Below are 24,245 nucleotides of genomic sequence, written 5' to 3'. Positions count from 1 at the left end.
TCACTATGAAGAATGTCTTTGTCTCCCTTTTAAGTCACGTTTCCCCCCCTCAGTCTTCTTTGATTGCATTTATCTATTTTTAATAAATGACTCAACACTCGTTGTGCCGACCACACCTTCATTTTTCTTCCCTTGTCTTCTTTTTTCCACATTTTCCTCAACTTGTGCGATGTGTTTGCCTCACACGCATTTGCAAACGGCTAAAATGATGCACAAAGCACCCAAGAATGTGCAAAAAATCTTCTCAAGAAAAGAGGAAAAATACAAAACCCAAAACCAGTGAAGTTGGCACGTTGTGTCATTCGTAAATAAAAACAACACAATGATTTGGAAATATTTTTCAACTTATATTCAATTGAATAGACTGCAAAGACAAGATATTTAATGTTCCAACTGAGAAACGTAATTTTTTTTTGTGCAAATAATCATTAAATTAGATTGCAAAAAAGTTGGCACACGGGCATTTTTACCACTGTGTTACATGGCCTTTCCTTTTAACAACACTCAGTAAACGTTAGGGAACTGAGGAGACACATTTTTGAAGCTTTTCAGGTGGAATTCTTTCCCATTCTTGCTTGATGTACAGCTTTAAGTTGTTCAACAGTCCGGGGGTCTCCATTGTGGTATTTTAGGCTTCATAATGCGCCACACATTTTCAGTGGGAGACAGGTCTGGACTACAGACAGGCCAGTCTAGTACCCGCACTCTTTTACTATGAAGCCACGCTGTTGTAACATGTGCAGAATGTTTGCTTGGCATCGTCTTGCTGAAATAAGCAGGGGCGTCCATGAAAAAGACGTTGCTTGGATGGCAACATATGTTGCTCCAAAACCTGTATGTACCTTTCAGCATTAATGGTGCCTTCACAGATGTGTAAGTTACCCATGCCTTGGGCACTAATACACCCCAATACCATCACAGATGCTGGCTTTTCAACTTTGCGCCTATAACAATCTGGATGGTTCTTTTCCTCATTGGTCCGGAGGACACAATGTCCACTGTTTCCAAAACAATTTAAAATGTGGACTCGTCAGACCACAGAACACTTTTCCACTTTGCATCAGTCCATCTTAGATGAGCACGGGCCCAGCGAAGCCGGCGGCGTTTCTGGGTGTTGTTGATAAATGGCTTTGGCTTTGCATAGTAGAGTTTTAACTTGCACTTACAGATGTAGCGACCAACTGTAGTTACTGACAGTAGTTTTCTGAAGTGTTCCTGAGCCCATGTGGTGATATCCTTTACACACTGATGTTGCTTTTTGATGCAGTACCACCTGAGGGATCGAAGGTCACAGACATTGCCGCTTACGTGCAGTGATTTCTCCAGATTCTCTGAACCTTTTGATGATATTACTAAATTCCTTGCAATAGCTTGTTGAATAATGTTGTTCTTAAACTGTTCCACAATATGCTCACGCATTTGTTGACAAAGTGGTGACCCTCGCCCCATCCTTGTTTGTGAATGACTGAGCATTTCATGGAATCTACTTTTATACCCAATCATGGCACCCACCTGTTCCCAATTAGCCTGTTCACCTATGGAATGTTCCAAATAAGTGTTTGATGAGCATTCCTCAACTTTCTCAGTCTTTTTTGCCACTTGTGCCAGCTTTTTTGAAACATGTTGCAGGCATCAAATTCCAAATGAGCGAATATTTGCAAAAAAATAACAAAGTTTACCAGTTCCAACATTAAGTATCTTGTCTTTGCAGTCTATTCATTTGAATATAGGTTGAAAAGGATTTGCAAATCATTGTATTCTGTTTTTAATAACGATTCACAGGTTTTGGGTTTTGTATAACCTTTGGGAAGAATTGATCTGAAAACCTGCGTATGCACGTACAACACTTAAAACCATTAGTATGCGGAATTAAATTATGGAATGGATTAAGCAAAGAAGTCAAAACAAATACTAACATGCTCCAGTTTCAGAAAGTGTTCAAACTCAAAGTGTTTACAAAGTACAAGCAAGAACAACTGTTGTATTTAATATTCATTGATGTAAATTGTGTTACAAAATGAAAACAGGAAGTGATCAATTGCGTTCGTAATTGCTATGAAATGGAAAAGGTGTTGAATAAGTTTTGCTTCTTCCTATTCCTTCTCAGACATGTTGCAAGGAGGAACATGCGAAATATGCGATGCATCATATTGTAACTATGTTCAAAATAAAATAATAATAAACCACACACTTTACTGCTTGTACTTTCATTCGAAAGAAAAGTATTAGCACAGTATCATATATATTATCCATCCATCCATTTTCTACCGCTTATTCCCTTATTATATATATATATATATATTATTATATAACATACATCCATAAACGTGGATGCATATGCAAAAGTGCATTATATTTATCTGTACAGTAATATATTTATATCTGCACCTTATTGCTCTTTTATCCTGCACTACAACGAGCTAATGCAACTCAATTTCGTTTTTATCTGTACTGTAAAGTTCTAATTTGAATGACAATAAAAGGAAGTCTAAGTCTATTATGGCTTATCTGGGTTTGCAACTTTATGATTGATATTTTGAGATATTATTTTCGAAAAATGGTGGTGGGGAATATTAAATAAGTCTGACAAAAGAGAGAGTTCATTAAGTCAACTTTTTTTCGAGCCAGGTCATTTTAAAAAATGATAAAAGTGAGTATTTTTTCTCTCCCATGTTTTGTTCACGTCTCCCTATCTGTCTAGCTATTCAACTCTGCCACCTGCTGGTCATTTAAGATATAGCAGAAATAAAATGGAAGTTTTTTTTTTTGTATTAAAATATACTACTACTGATATAATAATACTATATTATAATAATAATAATAGAAATAAGCACTGGGAAGAAAGCATAACGCTAAGCAAGAATCAGAAGTGAATAAAGCCAAATCACGCACTTACACTTCAATATATGTACACTGCATACTTAGATTCTGAGGGCGCGAATTTTGACAGTGTATTTCAGTCCCAAAAATAATTACTGTCATTGCATATCCGGAAATGACAATTGCAATATTTATCCGCTTTATATCTCTTCTTTTTTAATTGTGTAGCCAAAATGACGATAATTGAGTGTGGTTAGGGTGCATCGCTGCATCATATGAGTGCAACATCCGGGTACTAGAGGCTACTAGACTGGTGGTTCTGCGCATAGACATCTTATAAGGGTACGCAGCATCGACCGCTGACGAGACGCGGGGCCGCCATCTTGGAGTGGTGATCCGCTCCACTCAGTGCAATTCATTTGGCAGGAGCAATGAACTGCCAGCGCATTTAATTAATCTTACCTCACTGAATACCACTGATTTTTACGCGGTTTTTTGTCATACGTGTAGCTATGACAAAGGACACATGTTTTGACTTGTTTTATTATTCATTGCTTAACAGTAATAGAATATTCTTATGTGATATAAGTGACCAGATGTCCGAGATCAAAACTGGGAATATAATCCCAGAGAAGGGGAAAAAAACAGTCAGCTATTTTTAAATTGAAGAAACAATATGATTAGGTTATATATAAATGCGTATATCTTACATAAACAATGTATGAATACATTAGATATCCCTATATATCTTAGATATATAGGGACCTATAGACTGTATCTCTGTTGTTGCAGCAGCAGAGAGTTTATTCTGTCTTGACACTTTGTATTGATATGTTGTATTACATTCTTCCCTTAAATGATAATGTTTACAGTGATTGTTTTATATGTATTTTTTATTTATGTCGCTTTGGATAAAAGCGTCTGCCAAATAATTAAACATAAACATATATAAACACCTGAAAGTATTTATATCAGCTAAAACCACCAATCTGTTTCACTGAATTCAGAATAAAACCAAATTCTGTCTTACCCAACAATGTTAGTATTTGAATATTGTTACTTGAAGACCTATTCCTGGTTACAATTATACTGTTAAGAAAGTTTTGTCTTATACTTTGCCTAAAATGAGAATGCATCATAATCAGTGGCGGGTGGTGAATTTTGAATTTTGAATAATCTTTATCTTTATCATTTATTTCAACTTTATGTTATTGAAGTTTGACATTTTTAAATGTAATTAATTTCATTGACAAGCAATTCTATTATGGTCATACTCTTGTTTGCTAGCGGCTACGATTTCAGTACTATTGAAGATCTTTGCTCCTTCTCAACTCTGTGGTAATATTCTTTTCACAAAATACAACCAATAGTACATTAATGTTAAATCTTACTTGTGAAAAGTAATCCCCCGATTCCTATTTTCAACAGTCCGCTCATTTGAGCAGGAAAACGCTGAACACCAGCCCGGCATCTTTGGAGGGCAGAGTAAAACAACTTGCACTGAGCCTAGTCTATAAAATCCACTACACCTCCCTGATACCGAAGTACATGTCAAACTACTTCCATAACGTAAATGACCGACATAACCACAACACCAGGGGTAGCTCCACAAACCACGTTAGACCCAGATTCCGATCTAACAAAGGTCTTAAGTTATTCTTCTTCTATGCCACATCAATATGGAATGCACTCCCAACAGGTGTAAAAGAAAGGGCATCTCTATCCTCCTTCAAACCCGCACTAAAAGAACACCTCCAGGCAACTTCAACCCTTGACTAACAACATATGAAATACTTTTGGTGAATTCTAGCTGTAAATATACTCCTCCCCTCTTAACCACGCCCCCGCCCCACCCCCTACCACGCCCCCACCCCCCATCTCCCGAATTCGGAGGTTTCAAGGTTGGCAAGTATGATTATGATGATAGTATATATTTGTACCATGAATCGATTTAAGTGGACCATGACTTAAACAAGTTGAAAAACTTATTCGGGTGTTACCATTTAGTGGTCAATTGGAAAGGAGCCAGCTTAGGTGGTTCGGGCATCTCGTGCGGATGCCTCACGAGCGTCTCCCTAGGGAGGTCCTCGTTACACGTCCCACTGGGAGGAGACCCCGCGGCAGGCCAAGGACCAGATGGGGGGATTACATCTCCTCTCTGGCCTGGGAACGCTTCGGGATTCCCCAGGAGGAAGTCGCTAATGTTGCTCTGGAGAGGGAAGTCTGGGGGTCTTTGCTGGAACTGTTGTCCCCGCGACCCGATTCCGGATAAGCGGTTGAAGATGGATGGATGGATGGATGGATGTACTGTACTGTACAATCTACTAATAAAAGTCTCAATCAATCAATCAAACTCATCACCACTTCAAGATGGCGGCCGAATTTCTCACGTAACAGCAGCCAATGCTGCGTCTACTTATAAGATGTCTATGGTTCTGCGCACTGCTAAGTGCGGAAGTGTGTGTTTTGGAACACTTAGTGACACATCCGGGTTTTTACCTCATGGTATAAAAATGAGATAAAACGAGAGATGCCTAACGGTACACGTTAATTATTTGTATAGTTATATATGTATAAATAAAACATATATTAATTTTAACTATTACATGACAGAATTACGTGATTTTATTAACTGGATTCGATTTTTTTTACTACATGCCCAATGTGATGACGTAATGGTAATAATCGAAAGGTATCCATATGTTTATCCCATATTGAATGTGGAATAAAACTAGAGATGTCCGATATTATCGGCTGATAACTTAAAAATGTAATATCGGAAATTATCGGTATCGTTTTTTATTATCGGTATCGTTTTTTTTTTGTTTTTTTTTTAATTAAATCAACATAAAAAACACAAGATACACTTATAATTAGTACACCAACCCAAAAAACCTCCCTCCCCCATTCACACTCATTCACACAAAAGAGTTGTTTCTTTCTGTTATTAATATTCTGGTTCCTACATTATATATCAATATATATCAATACAGTCTGCAAGGGATACAGTCCGTAAGCACACATGATTGTGTGTGCTGCTGGTCCACTAATAGTACTAACCTTCAACAGTTAATTTTACTCATTTTCATGAATTACTAGTTTCTATGTAACTGTTTTTATATTGTTTTACTTTGTTTTTATTCAAGAAAATGTTTTTAATTTATTTATCTTATTCTATGTTATTAATTTTTTTAAAAAGGACCTTATTTTCACCATACCTGGTTGTCCAAATTAGGCATAATAATGTGTTAATTCCACGACTGTATATATCGGTATCGGTTGATATCGGTATCGGTAATTAAGAGTTGGACAATATCGGAATATCGGATATCGGCAAAAAAAAGCCATTATCGGACATCCCTAGTGAAAAGTAATCCCCCGATTCCTATTTTCAACAGTCCGCTCATTTGAGCAGGAAAACGCTGAACACCAGCCCGGCATCTTTGTTTTCTACCTGTCAACTGTCAGTTTAGGCTGCTCGCCGGCTCCTCATCACCACTTCAAGATGGCGGCCGAATTTCTCGCGTACTTATAAGATGTCTATGGTTCTGCGCACTGCTAAGTGCGGAAGTGTGCGTTTTGGAACACTTAGTGACACATCCGGGTTTTTACCTCATGGTATAAAAATGAGATAAAAGGAGAGATGCCTAATTATTTGTATAGTTATATATGTATGAATAAAACGTATATTAAGTTTAACTATTACATGGGATAAATACGTGATTTTATTAACCGGATTCGATTTTTTTACTAGATGCCCAATGTGATGACGTAATGGTAATAATCGAAAGGTATCCATATGTTTATCCCATATTGAATGTGTAATAAAACTATTACAGCCACAAAACTAGACCCCGGGACGACTTCGCCGCCCAAGTCGCGCAGCAGCGAACGAGATCCCGCACTCTCCCAGCGGGGCTTCCTCTCGCCGCACCGCCAGCCTGTCTCACCAAAGATGGCGATTTGCTGAGTGCTCATGGAGACGCACATTTGGCGGCTAGCTTTTATCCCGCCCGTAACCTCCACTTTTTAAAACAAATTAACCGACGCTCAACCCTCGGAAACAACACGCGGTTTCCAACCATGAAGATCATACTCAAAACACTGCAACAGCAGACCATTCAAATTGAGATAGACGCCGAACAAACGGTGAGTAGCCCGAGCGAGCTAACTTGCTAACGTTAGCGAGCTAACTTTGCTAACATTAGCAGGCTAACTTTAGCCGACAGCGCTCGCTGTGGAAATACCGATAAAACACCCCGTACTTTGTGTTTGTTTATATCAAATGTCACATTTGACAAGTTTTAATGGGTATCCTCGCTCTCTGTGTGTTTAAAACCCCTCCCGCATGGGATTGGGCTGGTAACACCGCGAAACCTTATTTGTTAGCTTTAGCTACCTAGCTCGCCCAAAGAAGCAATAAAAAGTATCTGCAGCGTAGTCATTTAGAGCGCCTTCTGTGAGTGTGTAATGTTTGTTGTCATACACGCGTGTCTGACGTGGTTTATTAAATACAATAGTTTGTGATATATATTCTTTATAGCATGCAATGACGCTGCTAATTGCCATTGGGCGAATTGGTGTAGCGACATTGGAAAGTAGCAGGCTAAATCTGTTAGCATGGTCAGAGCCCAGATATGCAGCCTTGACAGGGCCATGAGGCTGTTTTAAGTTACTTACACAACTTCCCACTCATGGTACATATGTGTACAGCTGCTCTAATGGACTTTGGAGTGTTACTTTCAAAGTCAAAATTGAAGTATTGCTAGAAATAGGGCTGGGCGATATTGCCTTTTTTTTAATATCTCGATATTTTTAGGCCATATCGCGATACATGATATATATCTCGCTTTTTTGCGTTAGCCTTGAATGAACACTTGATACATATAATCACAGCAGTATGATGATTCTATGTGTCTACATTAAAACATTCTTCTTCATACTGCATTAATATATGCTAATTTTAAACTTTCATGCAGAGAGGGAAATCACAACTAAGTCAATTTAGCAAAACTATTTATTTAACAGTTATTAAGCAGTGGCACAAACATTCATGTCATTTCCAAAACAGAAAGTGCAAGATTGTCAGAGACATTTTAAAACAAGCTAGTGGTGCACTTTTTTGTGCATGACGTCACTAAGATGACTTATCAAAACAACACTAAATTAAAGTACACTTTTTGTACAGAACGCCACTACAATAGTTTAAAAACATGATGTCACACAAGATATTTCAATAAGTGTCAAATAAAAATGAGCTGCATAGTAGGAAATCAAATAGTGTACGTCCTTCGCTATGTGGTAGGTTCCTGCGAACATTATCTCCTTTTTTCGTGGACTCTTTTTTTTCATACGGTGTTGATGTGGAAATGTTTGCCTATGCATTTTGATGGTGTGGCACCGAACAAAGATGTTGACATGCAGAGTAAGCACTCTTGATTCTCTAGCGGGTGACTTTTCAAATGATGCTACTAATTAGCAGTAATGCTACTTTTTGTAGAAACGCTTTTGCCCCACACTTGACAAATTACGGTTGTCTATTCGACATATTCCCACTTGAAGCCAAACCACCGCCAGACGATGGACCCCCTGCTGTTTTTTTTGGGAATTAATTCTTCCTTCATTTGTTACCAGATTCGCACCTTCTTTCTCTCGTATTACCACTCGCACCACAGCTAACGTTACCCATGCTGCTACCGCTCTGCTCTGCGAGGGCGTATACATATGTGACGTATGACGTGACAATATGTGACGTGTGTAGAAGGTGCGCTTGCTATCTGTGAGAAGGAGAGACAAGGAGTGGGGAGAGCCTGTCGTGTAATGCCAGCAGCTAAAAGCAACTGCGTGAGAACTTATACTCTAATATCACGATATAGTCATTTTCTATATCGCACAGAGACAAACCCGCGATATATCGCGTATATCGATATATCGCGTATATCGATATATCGCCCAGCCCTACATGGACCCCGACTTAAACAAGTTGAAAAACTTATTCGGGTGTTACCATTTAGTGGTCAATTGTACGGAATATGTACTGTACTGTGCAATCTACTAATAACAGTTTTAATTAATCAATCAATCAATAGGGATGATGTTCGAAAACCGGTTCTCCCAATGCTTCGATAAGAAAAGAACCGATTCCATGGATTCAAATCCCTTTTTGAGAACCGGTTCCCGTTATCGAAGCCACTATACCAGGGGTCGGCAACTCAAAATGTTGAAAGAACCATATTGGACCAAAAATACAAAAACAAATCTGTCTGGAGCCGCAAAAAATTTAAAGCCATATTACATACAGATAGTGTGTCATGAGATATAAATTTAATTAAAATTACTTAAAGGAAACTAAATGACCTCAAATATACCTACAAATGAGGCATAATGATGCAATATGTACATATAGCTAGCCTAAATAGCATGTTAGCATCGATTAGCTTGCAGTCATGCAGTGACCAAATATGCCTGATTAGCACTCCACACAAGTCAATAACATCAACAAAACTCACCTTTGTGGATTCATGCACAACGTTAAAATGTTTGGTGGACAAAATGAAACAGAAAAAGAAGTGGCATAAAACACGTCCTAGAAAGTCGGAGAAAGTTATACATGTAAACAAACTACGGTGACTTCAAGGACCGCCAATATTAGTAGGACAAAACGGTGCTCGCCGAATACTCGAATCAGTGAAGCATGTTTAATATAAACAGTGTGCTTTATAACAATTAGGGAGGTTTGTGTCATGTTTGTGCTCCTACAGAAACCATATTAAAACGAAAAATATATTTTTTTCCCCTCATCTTTTTCCATTTTTCATACATTTTTGAAAAAGCTCCAGAGAGCCACTTGGGCGGCGCTAAAGAGCCGCATGCGGCTCTAGAGCCGCGGGTTGCCCACCCCTGCACTATACCGTATTTTCACGACCATAGGACGCACCGTATTAAAAGGCGTCGTGTCAGTTACTAGTGCTATTTCTGTATTTAACGCATAAATAAGACGCAGCGTATTTTTGGGCGCAGGCATGGTTAAACATACGCTAGCTTAAAACATACGCTAGCATGCATGGACGCTGTTTTAAAAAGGCAGCAGGCGCAAAGCTGAGTTCGGTTGTACTTTATTGAAGTATTTATCAATGTACTCACATTATTTTTTGATCAATCCTCATCCACAAATCCATCAAGGTCCTCATCTTCTGTGTCCGAAATGAACAGCTGGGCAAGTTCATCAAACACGCCAGATTCCCACTCGTCATTTTCAAAGTCAGTCTCGTTGTCCATTAGCATAGCAAGCTAGCACAACAGTAAAAACCGACTTCTCTTTCCCCGTTGTGCGTATCGATTCGCTACCGTGCTGGTCCCCTTCTTCTCCACAGTGTGCTTCACCGGGATGTCGAAAGTGAGCGGCACCTCGTCCATGTTGGTGATGTGTTTGTCGGCAATTTTTTTTTATTTACAACGGACATAGCAGCACTATATGCTCACTGGGGGGGTGCCTTTAACGTCCTCTCTCACCTGAAACCTTCACCCTTTAACGGCCGCATGCTGTCCTCAGTCACGTCTGCATGCTGTCCTCAGTCACGTCCGCTTTTCCTCAATATAAACAGCGTGCCGGGCCAGTCACATAACATCTATGACTTTTAAAACTCAGTGCACACACAACAACCTATCTGGATTCGATAAGGAATTGGTTCGATAAGGAATCAGTTTGATAAGAGGATTCGACAATGGCATCGACATCTGTAATTTCTTAACGAACATCATCCCTATCAATCAATCAATCAAAACATGGTTTGTCGTGATCACAATATGCGGGAGGCAACGTGTAGGTAAAAAGGTATCTAACACTTAAACCAAAAACAAATAAAAAGCAATTGCCGCTAAGAAAAGGCATTGAAGCTTAGGGATGGCTATGCAAAACGAAACGAAAACTGAACTGGCTGCAAAGTAAACAAAAACAGAATGCTGGACGACAGCAAAGACTTACAGCGTATGGAGCAGACGGCGTCCACAAAGTACATCCGTACAATCAACAAGTTCCCCACAAATAGTCTTGATTGCGAAAACAAAGCAGGTGCGGGGAATAGCATTAAAGGAAGACATGAAACTGCTACAGGAAAATACCATCAAAAGAGGAAAAGCCACCAAAATAGGAGTGCAAGACAAGAACTAAAACACTACACAGGAAAACAGCAAAAAACTCAAAATAAGTCAGGGCATGATGTGACAGGTCGTGACAGTACACCTACTTTGAGACAAGAGCTATGGTGATGCATGCTTGGTTATGGTTTGAATTCGTATCCAACAATTGCGAGAACGACTTTTTATTGTCAATATCAGCTGCTGAGTTTAATTTTTCAAGGATTTCTGCTCATTGTGTGCCTCGGGATTTTTTCAATGACAAAATGTGCCTTGGCTCAGAAAAGGTTGAAAAACACTGATGTAGTGGACAGTATTGTGTAACAGACTGAGACTAGGACTGATGTGAGACATGGCCAGAGGTCATATTTTCCACATAGCTGAGCCGTGCATTCCCAAGGATTACAAATGTCTACGCTCTGGCTCTTGCATGTCATCATTGGTCACGGAGCTGTGTGTGTCTGTCTTTTGTCAGGTAAAAGCCTTAAAAGAGAAGATAGAAGCGGAGAGGGGAAAAGACAACTTTCCCGTGTCTGGACAGAAGCTGATATATGCTGGGAAGATTCTTCAAGATGACACGCAAATTAAGGACTATAAAATTGATGAGAAGAATTTTGTCGTGGTGATGGTGTCCAAGGTGAGATCATTTAACGTACAGTGTTCCCTCGATTATCACGGGGGTTACGTTCCCTAAGACGTTCCCTAAATTCACCTACCTGTGGTAGGTGAATTACCGCATAATCGGGACGTCATATGAATATTATATCCATTTAAACTTCTTATAAGCCCTTCACACACTTATAAACACTTGATCTGATCTTAATACAACTAACACACTCGATAACATACATCATTTTTAAATTACAACTTAAATAAGTACTTAAATCTCAATGTACTAAATGGAGCTTTAAAATCTGCAACACACTTCATTAGATACACCTGCACAATCAGAATACAATTAAGATTGTTTTTAAACATATAATACCACCATACATTTTAGTAGGGACATCCTTGATACAGGGAGAAACCTGAAAAGCCATGACCAAAAAAACAATTAATTTGTCGACTTTAAGACAGCACAATTTATGTACAATGTAAACAATAACAAGTTATATTGTGTATATTCAGGGATTGTTTCAAAAACAATACTGTGTCTATAATTTTCGAAAGAAAAGTGTTTAAAAAAACATATGTGAGAATGAGTGCAATGTTGTCTTTTGTTGGGATTAATGTATGGAATATATTGGACCAAGAGTTAAAAGACTGCAAAACTTTAATTCAAATTAAAATTATTTTGAAGATGTCAATTATAAAAAAAAATGTATGAATGAATTCCAAGGATGTAAAATTAACATGATAGAACTTTTTCATATTTTATTTATTTTATTTTTGTGATTAGTGGAAAACAAAAAAACTATTTTTTTCTCCTTTAGTTTTGTAAATACACTGGGATAGGTAAAATAAGCTTCAGCTTCTGACTATGTACAGTACAGGCCAAAAGTTTGGACACACCTTCTCATTAAGTGCATTTTCTTTATTTTCATGACTATTGTAGATTGTCACTGAAGGCATCAAAACTATGAATGAACACATGTGGAGTTATGTACTTAACAAAAAAATGTGAACTAACTGAAAACATGTTTTATATTCTAGTTTCTTCAAAATAACCACTCTTTGCTCTGATTACTGTTTTGCACAGTCTTGGCATTCTCTCGATGAGCTTCAAGAGACACGTGAAATGACACTTCACAGGTGTCATAGTTTTGATGCCTTCAGTGACAATCTACATGAAAATAAAAAAAACGCATTGAATGAGAAGGTGTGTCCAAGCTTTTGGCCTGTACTGTATATCAAAAAAAGTATTCTCTTTACCTGTCAAATTTTAAATGTCTGATTAATGAAACTTGATATGGCCTAAAAATTAAATCCTGGATTTTTTCACAAAAAATTTGAGTTACGTTTTTCCCGATTTTTTTCCCCTACTTAAAAAAAACCCATTAAATGCAAATGACAGAGATAATTCAAAACACGTTTTTATTTTATTTGATTCAAAATCTAGTAGTTGGAAATGACATTGCATACACTGCTTTATACTCTTGGCAATTATCTAATTTATATAAAGTTGTTCTTTTTAGACTAGATATAAATTGTACTTTTTATGGAATAATGTTCAAAGAAATAAATTAAGGGCTTCCCTTGGGAAGCAATACTTCGGCTTGAATTGAATACTTTTGTTAAGAAAAATGTGGCATTGCACATTTTGCATGTAAATAATCTCCAACATTTAAATAAAAAAAGTGCAAATTTCAAACTTCTGTATTGAATGAGATACTTCTTTAAATAAAAATGTCATATTAAACATTGTATCCAAATAAATAATGAAGTAAGACATTGAGAGGACTATACATTTTGGTGGTGTGCAGAGCAACTGCTTTAGTGATCGCTCTTTGAATTGTGCTTCTTTCTCATCATACATACCTGGTGTAAATGATTCCAAATAGTAAGGTGATTTTTAGACAGTGGTTAGTTTGTTTTTGCGTCTTGTTTGCCTCGTAAATAGTTGTATTTCCCGCACTCAGCTGTAGTAAAGTAGCAAGAGGGGGGAAAAAATCAATTTTTAAATTGTCTGCAACCCACAACTGGAATATAGCAATAACATCAATATATTACCCAGGTCTACACTTTGGTAAACCTCTGCTCTTATGCCACACACATTCCAATGACATTGACGTATAATTAGTCTAATTGGCTCTGACGCATGTGAGAGAAAAAACATGATGAGCAAAACAAATGTGTTTAGTAATACAAATTAAACTTTCTTTTTGCTCTTTTTTGTGGCTTTTTTGATGTCATAAGCCTGTGAGTGCTTTTTAGATGGGTAAGACCAGAAAATGGCAATTAAGAGCAGACTGACCGTAACTTAGATACAAGCTGGCTCATTGGATTCCACACTTTCTCCTTTTTCTATTGTGGATCACGGATTTGTATTTTAAACCATCTCGGATACTATATCCTCTTGAAAATGAGAGTCGAGAACGTGAAATGGACATTCACAGTGACTTTTATCTCCACGACAATACATCGGTGAAGCACTTTAGCTACGGAGCTAACGTGATAGCATCGTGCTTAAATGCAGATAGAAACAAAAGAAATAAACCCCTGACTGGAAGGATAGTCAGAAAATCAACAATACTATTGAACCATGGACCTGTAAATACACGGTTAATGCTTTCCAGCTTGGCGAAGCTTAACAATGCTGTTGCTAACGACGCCATTGAAGCTAACTTAGCAACGGGACCTCACAGAGCTATTATAAAAACATTAGCGCTCCACCTACGCCAGCCAGCCCTCATCTGCTCATCAACACCCGTGCTCACCTGTGTTCCAGCGATCGACGGAAGGACGAAGGACTTCACCCGATCATCCGTGCGGTCGGCGGCTAGCGTCGGCTAGCGCGCCTGCTATCCAAGTCAAAGTCCTCCTGGTTGTGTTGCTACAGCCAGCCGCTAATACACCGATCCCACCTACAACTTTCTTCTTTGCAGTCTTCATTGTTCATTAAACAAATTGCAAAAGATTCACCAACACAGATGTCCAGAATACTGTGGAATTTTGAGATGAAAACAGAGCTTTTTTGTATTGGATTCAATGGTATCCGAATACTTCCGCATACGTCATCATACATAGACGTTTTCAACCGGAAGTTTAGCGGGAAATTTAAAATGTCACTTTATAAGTTAACCCGGCCGTATTGGCATGTGTTGCAATGTTAAGATTTCATCATTGATGTATAAACTATCAGACTGTGTGGTCGGTAGTAGTGGGTTTCAGTAGGCCTTTAACAATAATCAAATAATATTGTGCAGCTAATCACTAGCTGGCAACTGGCGCTTTAATCGCTAACTGGCAACAAATGCGTTAATAGCTAGCTGGTAACTTGAGCACAAATCACCATCTGGCAACAGGCACGCTAATCGCTAGCCGACATCTAGCGCGCTACTTGTCAGCTGGCAACTACAACGTTAATTGTTTACAACTATGATGTTATAGATGGCATCAAAGCGCCAATCGCTAGCTGACAACCAACGCGTCATTCGCTATCTGACAGCTGAAGCGTTAATCGCTAGCAGATAACTTGCACGCTGATCGCTAGCTGGCAACTTGAGACCTAATTGCTACCTGACAACTAACAAGTCAATCGCTAGTTGACAACTAGAGCGACAATCGCTAGCTGGCAACTAAAGCCAATCATTAGCTGGCAAGTAGAGCGTTAAATGTTAGCTGGCAACTAGAACGCTAACCGCTAGCTGGCAAATGAAGCGCTAATCGCTAGCTAACAACTAGATCATTAATCACTAGCTGACAACTAAATTGCTAATTGCTATCCATCTTAAATTTTGATATAAAAATAATATAAATATTTATTTGTGTTATGTTATTTGTCCACCTTCAACTATAAGACAAGTGTGTTGGCTCAGTGTTCATGTGTATTTAAAGACATCTACATTTGTCAAAAAATTGCGGGGGGAATATAAAAACGTAATTTGAAAAAATCCAACAACAATTTCACGGCCCCCCTGCAGTACCTCTGCAAATCCCCTAGGTGTTGTGGAACCCTGGTTAAAGACCTCTGCTCTAGAGGGTTCTGAAATATGTAAAATTATAATATACAGGTATAGTTGCAAATATGTTGTAGGAAACAAGAGTACAATGCCATCTACTGTACAGGGTTGTAATTACAAGCTGCATATTCACATGCGGTCCCATTATAATATGTTCTGGGTTCCCCCCATATGTAGTGATGTTGGTGGCTTGCTATGGCATAATAATGGCTGCCACACCTTCAAAATGATTTTTTTTAATGTAAAAACAAATTGAAGTAATAAAATGTATTGTAGCGTCCAGAAGAAGCCACACAAAGTCCACCGTTTATTTTTTTCAACTTTTATTGTTAATCTTATGCTAACTAACCAATTCAACACATATTCCCCGCTTTTTAGTCCATCACTCCCAGACACACAACAACACTTGCTCATTCTCCACCAATCCCCTTTCAGTGGGATCTCAGGCTCGCTGCAGTGACAGAAGTAAAGAGTCTCTAAACCCAAGTACAGTCTCCAGCAACACCAGAAAAGACGCTAGATTTGTTTTTGATGAATAAAAATTCACTGAAAGGATAAAAAACATCTCTAAAATTTAAATTGTACAATAAGCAGCAACATTTGAAAAATAGAGCAAAATGATATATTATAAAGAAAAAATATTAATACTACTAATTAACACATTTGTGTTTAAATTAACTCTGTATGACATTTGTTTCTTTTAAAGAAAATATATGCATCATTGCATATTATGCAAATTATATGATGAAGTCCTATTGACCACGCCCCCCAGCCCCGCCCACACATCTACAGGTATAATGGCAGTCTGGGGAAACCCCTGGTGTTTATAAGCAAGGCTACACAAACCGGCAAATCTAATTGTGGCTGTCCAATCTTTGCAATATGCACCAGACACCATTCACAGTGTAAAGGCAAATACGGTAATTACATTTTAAAACTGGTTGATGATCAGTTTTTTTGATAAACTGTGCTTTTTTTGGCCATTTGCTATCGTGGCATCTCTTACAAATTCAAACTACCGAAGAGAAAAAAACCACATGCTTGGGATAGTGTGACCAAATAATGATGCAAGTATTCATGCACTCTCACCAAGTAAGTTTTATTTTGCTAGTTTAAACTTCTTTCATTTAGTCACTGTTTCACATGCTCAAGACAGGAGGTGCTCCTCGTGCAAGTGGATGATAAGTGGGTCAACGTCACAGAAGAAGAAACAGCAGCCTTAATATGCTGGATATCTTAAACCATTGGCATTGTTTAAATCAAATATGTGGACTCACTGCCTTTTAAAATGTTAAGGACTTCCCAATATTTAAGTTTTTTGTTTTTGTTTCACCCTATAAACACAGACGTTACTTATTTTTAAAAAGAGTACAGGGGTCTAGCCACAAAGTCGCTAAATTAGCAACAGTGAGCCCTCCTGCTGTGTCTTTGTATACAGTGGCAGACCAAGTGCATTATGTGTTATTAGCAACAACAAACATGTCGCCCCAAATCTGTATGTGACACAACAAATAATCAAAGCAATACAAGATGTGTAATCGAGTTTATTGTTGCACCTCTAATCTCATCAGATTGTGTGTAGGTGAAGCTAATGTTGAGCCTAGATGAATGTGAAAATATGACGTTTGTAATCTTACAATAAACTGTTTTGGTTTAAACCTGAACAAAGGTTAAGCCTGCAGCTGCGGCCGCGGAGCCTCTTGCTTCGGAAGCCCCCAAACTCCCTGCCCAGGATGCTGGTTCAACGTCAACATCTGTCCCGGCCTCAACCCCACCATCAGCTCCAGCCTCGACTCCCGCAGCTATCCTCACACCTCCCGAGGAGACCAAGGAGGAGCCAAGTCCTACAGCAACAGAAACCCAACAACCAGCCAGGTAGATTATGTCATTACAATTGTATTTTGTTGCAGTCCGACATTTTAAGATGAGTTTGAAAAATATTTTAGTGCAGTGATTTTTCCAACTACTGTTCCTTTACTGTGATTGGGGTTTGACTTTCTATGAACGGGGTGCTAAGTAATGTTGACTAAATGATTTCAGCAATGTTACTTTCAAGCTTCTGTGGACTTTTCATATTGAAAGTGTGTGTGATCATTGTGCCTGTTTGCTTATTAAATGTGTAACTCTTCATTCTTTATAGCATAGGTGTCAAACTCAAGGCCCGGGGGCCAGATCTGGCCTGCCACAGCATTTTATGTGGCCTGCGAAAGCATGGAAAAATGTCAATAAAATACTACTTTTTTTTCTTTTTCTTTTAACTAAATGCATTCGTTCTTACAATTTTTACAGGAAAAAAATGCATATATTTTAAACTTTAATATTATCTAATCATGCCAAATATATTATTTTATACTGTATTACAAAATATTTTTTCGAACATAAAAATAATTATGATATCAAACGTATGTAAAAAAAATCTAATACTCATATGCATCAAAAATAAAACTTCTGATTCTGAAAAAAAATGGTTCAATATCATGAGGTGACTATAAATTTGATATTAGTGCTGTCAAATGTTTTTTTAAGCAAATGCATCACAGTTGAATTTTGATTAATCATGAATTATCACAGGTCATTGTATGCATAGTTTAAATTAATAAAAAAAAAAAACTCATTGAGAAGGCAGCCATTACTGCGATATGGCCCTTAATGAAAACAAGTTTGATACCCTTGCTTTTTAGTTTAAGCAGGCAAAGGTTCTCCAAAGTGCTGCCCGGGGTAAATTTTGGTCCTGGAGCTAGTTTTGTTTTGGCTTTCGACTTGTTCCGATTTAATTCATTCTGAGGATTCTGATTCATTAATAATGAAGTATAATACTTTATAATGAGGTCTATTAGACACAACTGTAACAAGTATTTTGTTACCTATTGCACAGGGGTCAGTGCATGTGCCTCACAATACGAAGGTCCTGAGTTTAATCCCGGGCACGGGGTCTTTCTGTGTGGAGTTTGTTTTTCAGGGTATACCCCGCTTTCCGCCCGATTGCAGCTGAGATAGGCTCCAGCACCCCGAAAGGGACAAGCGGTAGAAAATGGATGGATACACAAAAGCTAAAATAACAGATTTTCAAATATCATAGCATTGCATTGGTTTTAGAATATTTCATGTACAAAATGTTTCAAAGTGGCCCCAGCAGTTGTTTAATTTATTTCTCAGTATGTGGCCATCGGTGAAAAATATTTGACACCCTTGGTTTGTTACAATTCATCCTACTAAATTGTATTCATTCCTTTTTCATCTACATGTATCCAAATGACATATTTTGTCTTCATACCAGTACTATGCTCCTCCCTTTTTGTCTAGGGTCATTTTTAAAGTGTAACTGCTGATACATTCTATAAAGTTAATTATTTTCTTTCTAACTTTTTTGTTGTGTAGTTCCAGTGGAGGTGGCCAGGGTTTGGACGCATCATCTGCATTAGGTATGTCATCACTCAGTCACCACCAACCTTACAAACATCACATAGAGAAGTAACATCTTTGTTTTTTAGAGTGAATAAATCACTTTTTGGTATAATTTTGCAAGTTTATGAATGCTATATTTTCTTTAAACGTGAGCAACGATTGGATGCTTGGCCAGCTCAACTGGTTTAGTTAAAATAGTTCCTTTTGTTGATGCTCTGTCACTGTAACTTTGTTGATGCACATCTGGTCATATAGCCCATATAGTGTGGCCTGATTTTCAAATGAGTAGATGCTCATGTTTTGGATAAAAAACAAGCCGAACAAATAAGTGTCACAACTAGGTCTGGGCTGATAACAAATTTGGTTGGACGATATTTTGCTGATAAAAGACATTATTGTCAACAATATTTTAAGACCACATAAGCTGCACATAATAATACATTATATTAATGCAAGTATACCCTTTCAAATGCAATAAACTTGTATTTCTCGTATATTTTATAGGACTGTCAAACGATTAAAAGTTTTGTTTGTTCATAATAAACTCAAAATTAACCACGATTAATTGCTGATAAGTATGATTTTTTGTGAGAACGTGTATCCAAGACAGATAATTTTCAAGTTTATATTACCATGACTGGACACTTGGTTTGCTTTAATGAAAAAGGACATGAACATGCTTTTAATGAGAATTTAATAAAAATTCCTGCAGTGTGTTGTCTTGCCAAATTTTGTATTTTGTGGGAATACAGAATTTGTATTCCTGCTGTAGGAGCACTTGTATTCAGAGGAGGAGTACACCAGTTTCACTCACTAATAACACAAAATGTGGTTTGTTACGATCATGGTTTGGATGTCAAAGATGTTTGGTAATGTAAACTGTGATATTTCTATCTGAACACATGCTTCTGATATTCTGTACAATACATGTTATACAAGTTAATGGTATTCATATCTTTGCATGACAATGTTTTAACCTTCTCCATTTATTATTAAAGTGTAATATTCAGCCTGATAAACATTCTGTAATTGAGGACTATCAATTAGAGCATGTTATAAAAGAATATACACTTGATTCCAATTTGCCAGAAAACATTTATTTAGGTAGAACATTACAAAACATTCTTGACAAAGCATGATCGTAATGTAAGACGATTTTTCATTTTGTTATGGTAGTAAGACCGGATGTAACGCGTTATCGTGTTCACTTTGACAGCCCTAATAATTTAACATTGTAATTGAAGAATACACTTTTCAATATCCTAATTAAATACAGTTCATTTTTCAGTACTTTTTTTAATCTTTTCTTTTTTTTAATCTTAATTTGTTAATGTTTTAGAATGTTTTTTTCAAAAATGCATATTGAGTGATCACTTTGCTTCACTTCTGGTTTATGCAATGTCACGTATTTGATCGCTTCTTGTTGAAAACACCCTCTTTCAACTCGACACTGTCGAATGTAGACTGATCACATTTTTGCAAAAACAGCTGGCCTTTATGTTTACTGTGATTACTGTATCTTAGTTGTTTAGACAGTAATGTGTTTAAAGGCCTACTGAAACCCACTACTACCGACCACGCAGTCTGATAGTTTATATATCAATGATGAAATCTTAATGGCCTACTGAAATGAATTTTTTTTATTTAAACGGGGATAGCAGATCTATTCTATGTGTCATACTTGATCATTTCGCGATATTGCCATATTTTTGCTGAAAGGATTTAGTATAGAACAACGACGATAAAGATTGCAACTTTTGGTATCTGATAAAAAAAAGGCTTGCCCCTACCGGAAGTAGCGTGACGTAGTCAGTTGAACATATACGCAAAGTTCCCTATTGTTTACAATGATGGCCGCATGAAGTGAGAGAGATTCGGACCGAGAAAGCGACAATTTCCCCATTAATTTGAGCGAGGATGAAAGATTTGTGGATGAGTAAAGTGCAAGTGAAGGACTAGTGGAGAGTTGAAGCTATTCAGATAGGGAAGATGCTGTGAAAGCCGGGGGTGACCTGATATTCAGCTGGGAATGACTACAACAGTAAATAAACACAAGACATATATATACTCTATTAGCCACAACACAACCAGGCTTATATTTAATATGCCACAAATTAATCCTGCATAAAAACACCTACGTGTTTGTTATGCTAGCTCCTCTGCTAGCTCCTAGCTCCATAGAACACGCCAATACAATTCAAACACCTGATCAACACACACAATCACTCAGCCCAAAAGACCGTTCACCTAACCCAAGGTTCATAAAGCTTATATATTTTTAAAAAGTTACGTACGTGACGCGCACATACGGTCAAGCTATCAAATGTTTAGCAGCCAAGGCTGCGTACTCACGGTACCTGATATTCAGCTGGGAATGACTACAACAGTAAATAAACACAAGACATATATATACTCTATTAGCCACAACACAACCAGGCTTATATTTAATATGCCACGAATTAATCCTGCATAAAAACACCTGCGTGTTTGTTATGCTAGCTCCTAGCTCCTATGCTAGCTCCTAGCTCCATAGAACACGCCAATACAATTCAAACACCTGATCAACACACACAATCACTCAGCCCAAAAGACCGTTCACCTAACCCAAGGTTCATAAAGCTCATATATTTTTAAAAAGTTACGTACGTGACGCGCACGTACGGTCAAGCTATCAAATGTTTAGCAGCCAAGGCTGCATACTCACGGTACCTGGTATTCAGCTGGGGATGACTAAAACAGTAAATAAACACAAGACATATATTTACTCTATTAGCCACAACACAACCAGGCTTATATTTAATATGACACACATTAATCCTGCATAAAAACACCTACGTCTTTGTTATGCTAACTCCTAGCTCCTATGCTAGCTCCTAGCTCCATAGAACACGCCAATACAATTCAAACACCTGATCAACACACACAATCACTCAGCCCAAAAGACCGTTCACCTAACCCAAGGTTCATAAAGCTTATATATTTAAAAAAAGTTACGTACATACGCAAAAAAAAGTTGCGCACATACGGTCAAGCGATCAAATGTTTAGAAGCCAAAGCTGCATACTCACAGTAGCACGTCTGCGTCTTTGTCATCCAAATCAAAGTAATCCTGGTAAGAGTCTGTGTTGTCCCAGTTCTCTACAGGCGTCTGTGTATCGAAGTCAAAAGTCCTCCTGGTTAGAGTCTCTGTTATCCGAGTTCTTCCATCTTGACTGCATCTTTCGGGAATGTAAACAAAGAAGCGCCGGCTGTGTACTGTTGTTGCTGACTACGTTCGAAAAATACGTCCATTTCGCACCGACAACTTTCTTCTTTGCTTGCTCAGCTTCTTTCTCCATAATTCAATGAACATGATTGCAACAGATTCACGAACACAGATGTCCAGAATACTTTGGAATTATGAAATGAAAACAGAGCTTTTTCGTATTGGCTTCAATGTGGAAGGCATACCCGTGTTCCCCGGGCTACGTCACGCGCATACGTCATCCTCAGAGGCGTTTCGAACCGGAAGTTTAGCGGCAAATTTAATATGTCACTTTATAAGTTAACCCGGCCGTATTGGCATGTGTTATAATGTTAAGATTTCATCATTGATATATAAACTATCAGACTGCGTGGTCGGTAGTAGTGGGTTTCAGTAGGCCTTTAACATTGCAACACATGCCAATACGGCCGGGTTAACTTATAAAGTGCAATTTTAAATTTCCCGCTAAACTTCCGGTTGAAAAACTCCTTTGGATATGACGTATGCGCGTGACGTAGCCAGTAGAACAGAGGTAAGGCTCCCCCATTGAGGCCAATACAAAAAGTTTTGTTTTCATTTCATAATTCCACAGTATTCTGGACATCTGTATTGGTGAATCTTTTGCAATTTGTTTAATGAACAATGGAGATTGCAAAGAAGAAAGTTGTAGGTGGGATCGGTGTATTAGCGGCTGGCTGTAGCAACACAAGGAGGACTTACTTGGATAGCAGACGCGCTAGCCGATGCTAGCCACTAACCGATGCTATCCGCCAACCGCATCTGTGATCGGGTGAAGTCCTTCGTCGCGCCGTCGATCGCTGGAACGCAGGTGAGCACGGGTGTTGATGAGCAGATGAGGGCTGGCTGGCGTAGGTAGAGCGCTAATGTTTTTATCATAGCTCTGTGAGGTCCAGTTGCTAAGTTGGCTTCAGCGTCGTTAGCAACAGCATTGTTAAGCTTTGCCAGGCTGAGAATTATTAACCGTGTAGTTACATGTCCATGGTTTAATAGTATTGTTGATCTTCTGTCTATCCTTCCAGTCAGGGATTTATTTATTTTGTTTCTATCTGCATTTGAGCCAGATGCTATCACGTTAGCTCAGTAGCTAAAGAGCTTCGCCGATGTATTGTCGTGGAGATAAAGGTCACTGTGAATGTCCATTTCGCGTTCTCGACTCTCATTTTCAAGAGGATATAGTATCCGAGGTGGTTTAAAATACAAATCCGTGATCCACAATAGAAAAAGGAGAGAATGTGGAATCCAATGAGCCAGCTTGTACCTAAGTTACGGTCAGAGCGAAAAAAGATATGTCTTTCACTGCATTCTAGTCCGTCACTCTAACGTTCCTCATCCACGAATCTTTCATCCTCGCTCAAATTAATGGGGTAATCGTCGCTTTCTTGGTCCGAATCGCTCTATCTGCGTTGAAAACAATAGGAAAATATGAGGAAGTGAACAACTGACTACGTCACGCTACTTCCGGTTGAGGCAAGGCTTTTTTTTATCAGAGACCAAAAGTTGCGAACTTTATCGTCGTTGTTCTATACTAAATCCTTTCAGCAAAAATATGGCAATATCGCAAAATGATCAAGTATGACACATAGAATGGATCTGCTATCCCCGTTTAAATACAAAAATTTAATTTCAGTAGGCCTTTAAACAAGTGTTGTTTCTTAATGGGGAAAGATGTTGTCTTTTGTTTTCATATAGCATTTAAGCTAGCTAGCGAGCAAACGTTAGTCGGTCCATAATTTTACCACTTTGTCAATCATTTTAATTTGATACGATAACACCAACCCTTAGGAGTTTTACAGCGGTTATCATTATTAGTTTATGTGCATGCAGTACAAATGCCCCCAACTGCTGAAACAGATGCAAAGAGCTTGTAAACACACATGCACATAGTGATTAATCTAGCCTGGCGAAGTTATCAAGTTAATTCTTATTTATCGTTTGATTAATTGACTTATCAAGTATCAGCTTAGGTCTAGTCCCAACCATATATACAATGTGGCTTA

General features: G+C 38.1%; 1 protein-coding gene across 1 annotated transcript in view; it reads left to right on the top strand.

The window, feature by feature from the left end:
• Positions 1-6,697: 6,697 nt before the first annotated feature.
• The window catches only part of LOC133642233 (UV excision repair protein RAD23 homolog A-like), a 28,065-nt gene continuing 10,517 nt past the window's right edge, over positions 6,698-24,245 (top strand). Inside the window, exons 1-4 of the mRNA XM_062036322.1 lie at positions 6,698-6,969; positions 11,432-11,593; positions 17,248-17,453; positions 18,957-19,000. Of these exons, the coding sequence (XP_061892306.1) occupies positions 6,904-6,969; positions 11,432-11,593; positions 17,248-17,453; positions 18,957-19,000 (478 nt within the window). The 5' untranslated portion in view covers positions 6,698-6,903. The remainder of the gene's footprint in view (positions 6,970-11,431; positions 11,594-17,247; positions 17,454-18,956; positions 19,001-24,245) is intronic.

This window comes from Entelurus aequoreus, linkage group LG25 (assembly GCF_033978785.1).
Source record: "Entelurus aequoreus isolate RoL-2023_Sb linkage group LG25, RoL_Eaeq_v1.1, whole genome shotgun sequence".
Lineage (NCBI taxonomy): Eukaryota > Metazoa > Chordata > Actinopteri > Syngnathiformes > Syngnathidae > Entelurus > Entelurus aequoreus.
This window is presented reverse-complemented; position numbering and strand designations above follow the sequence as displayed.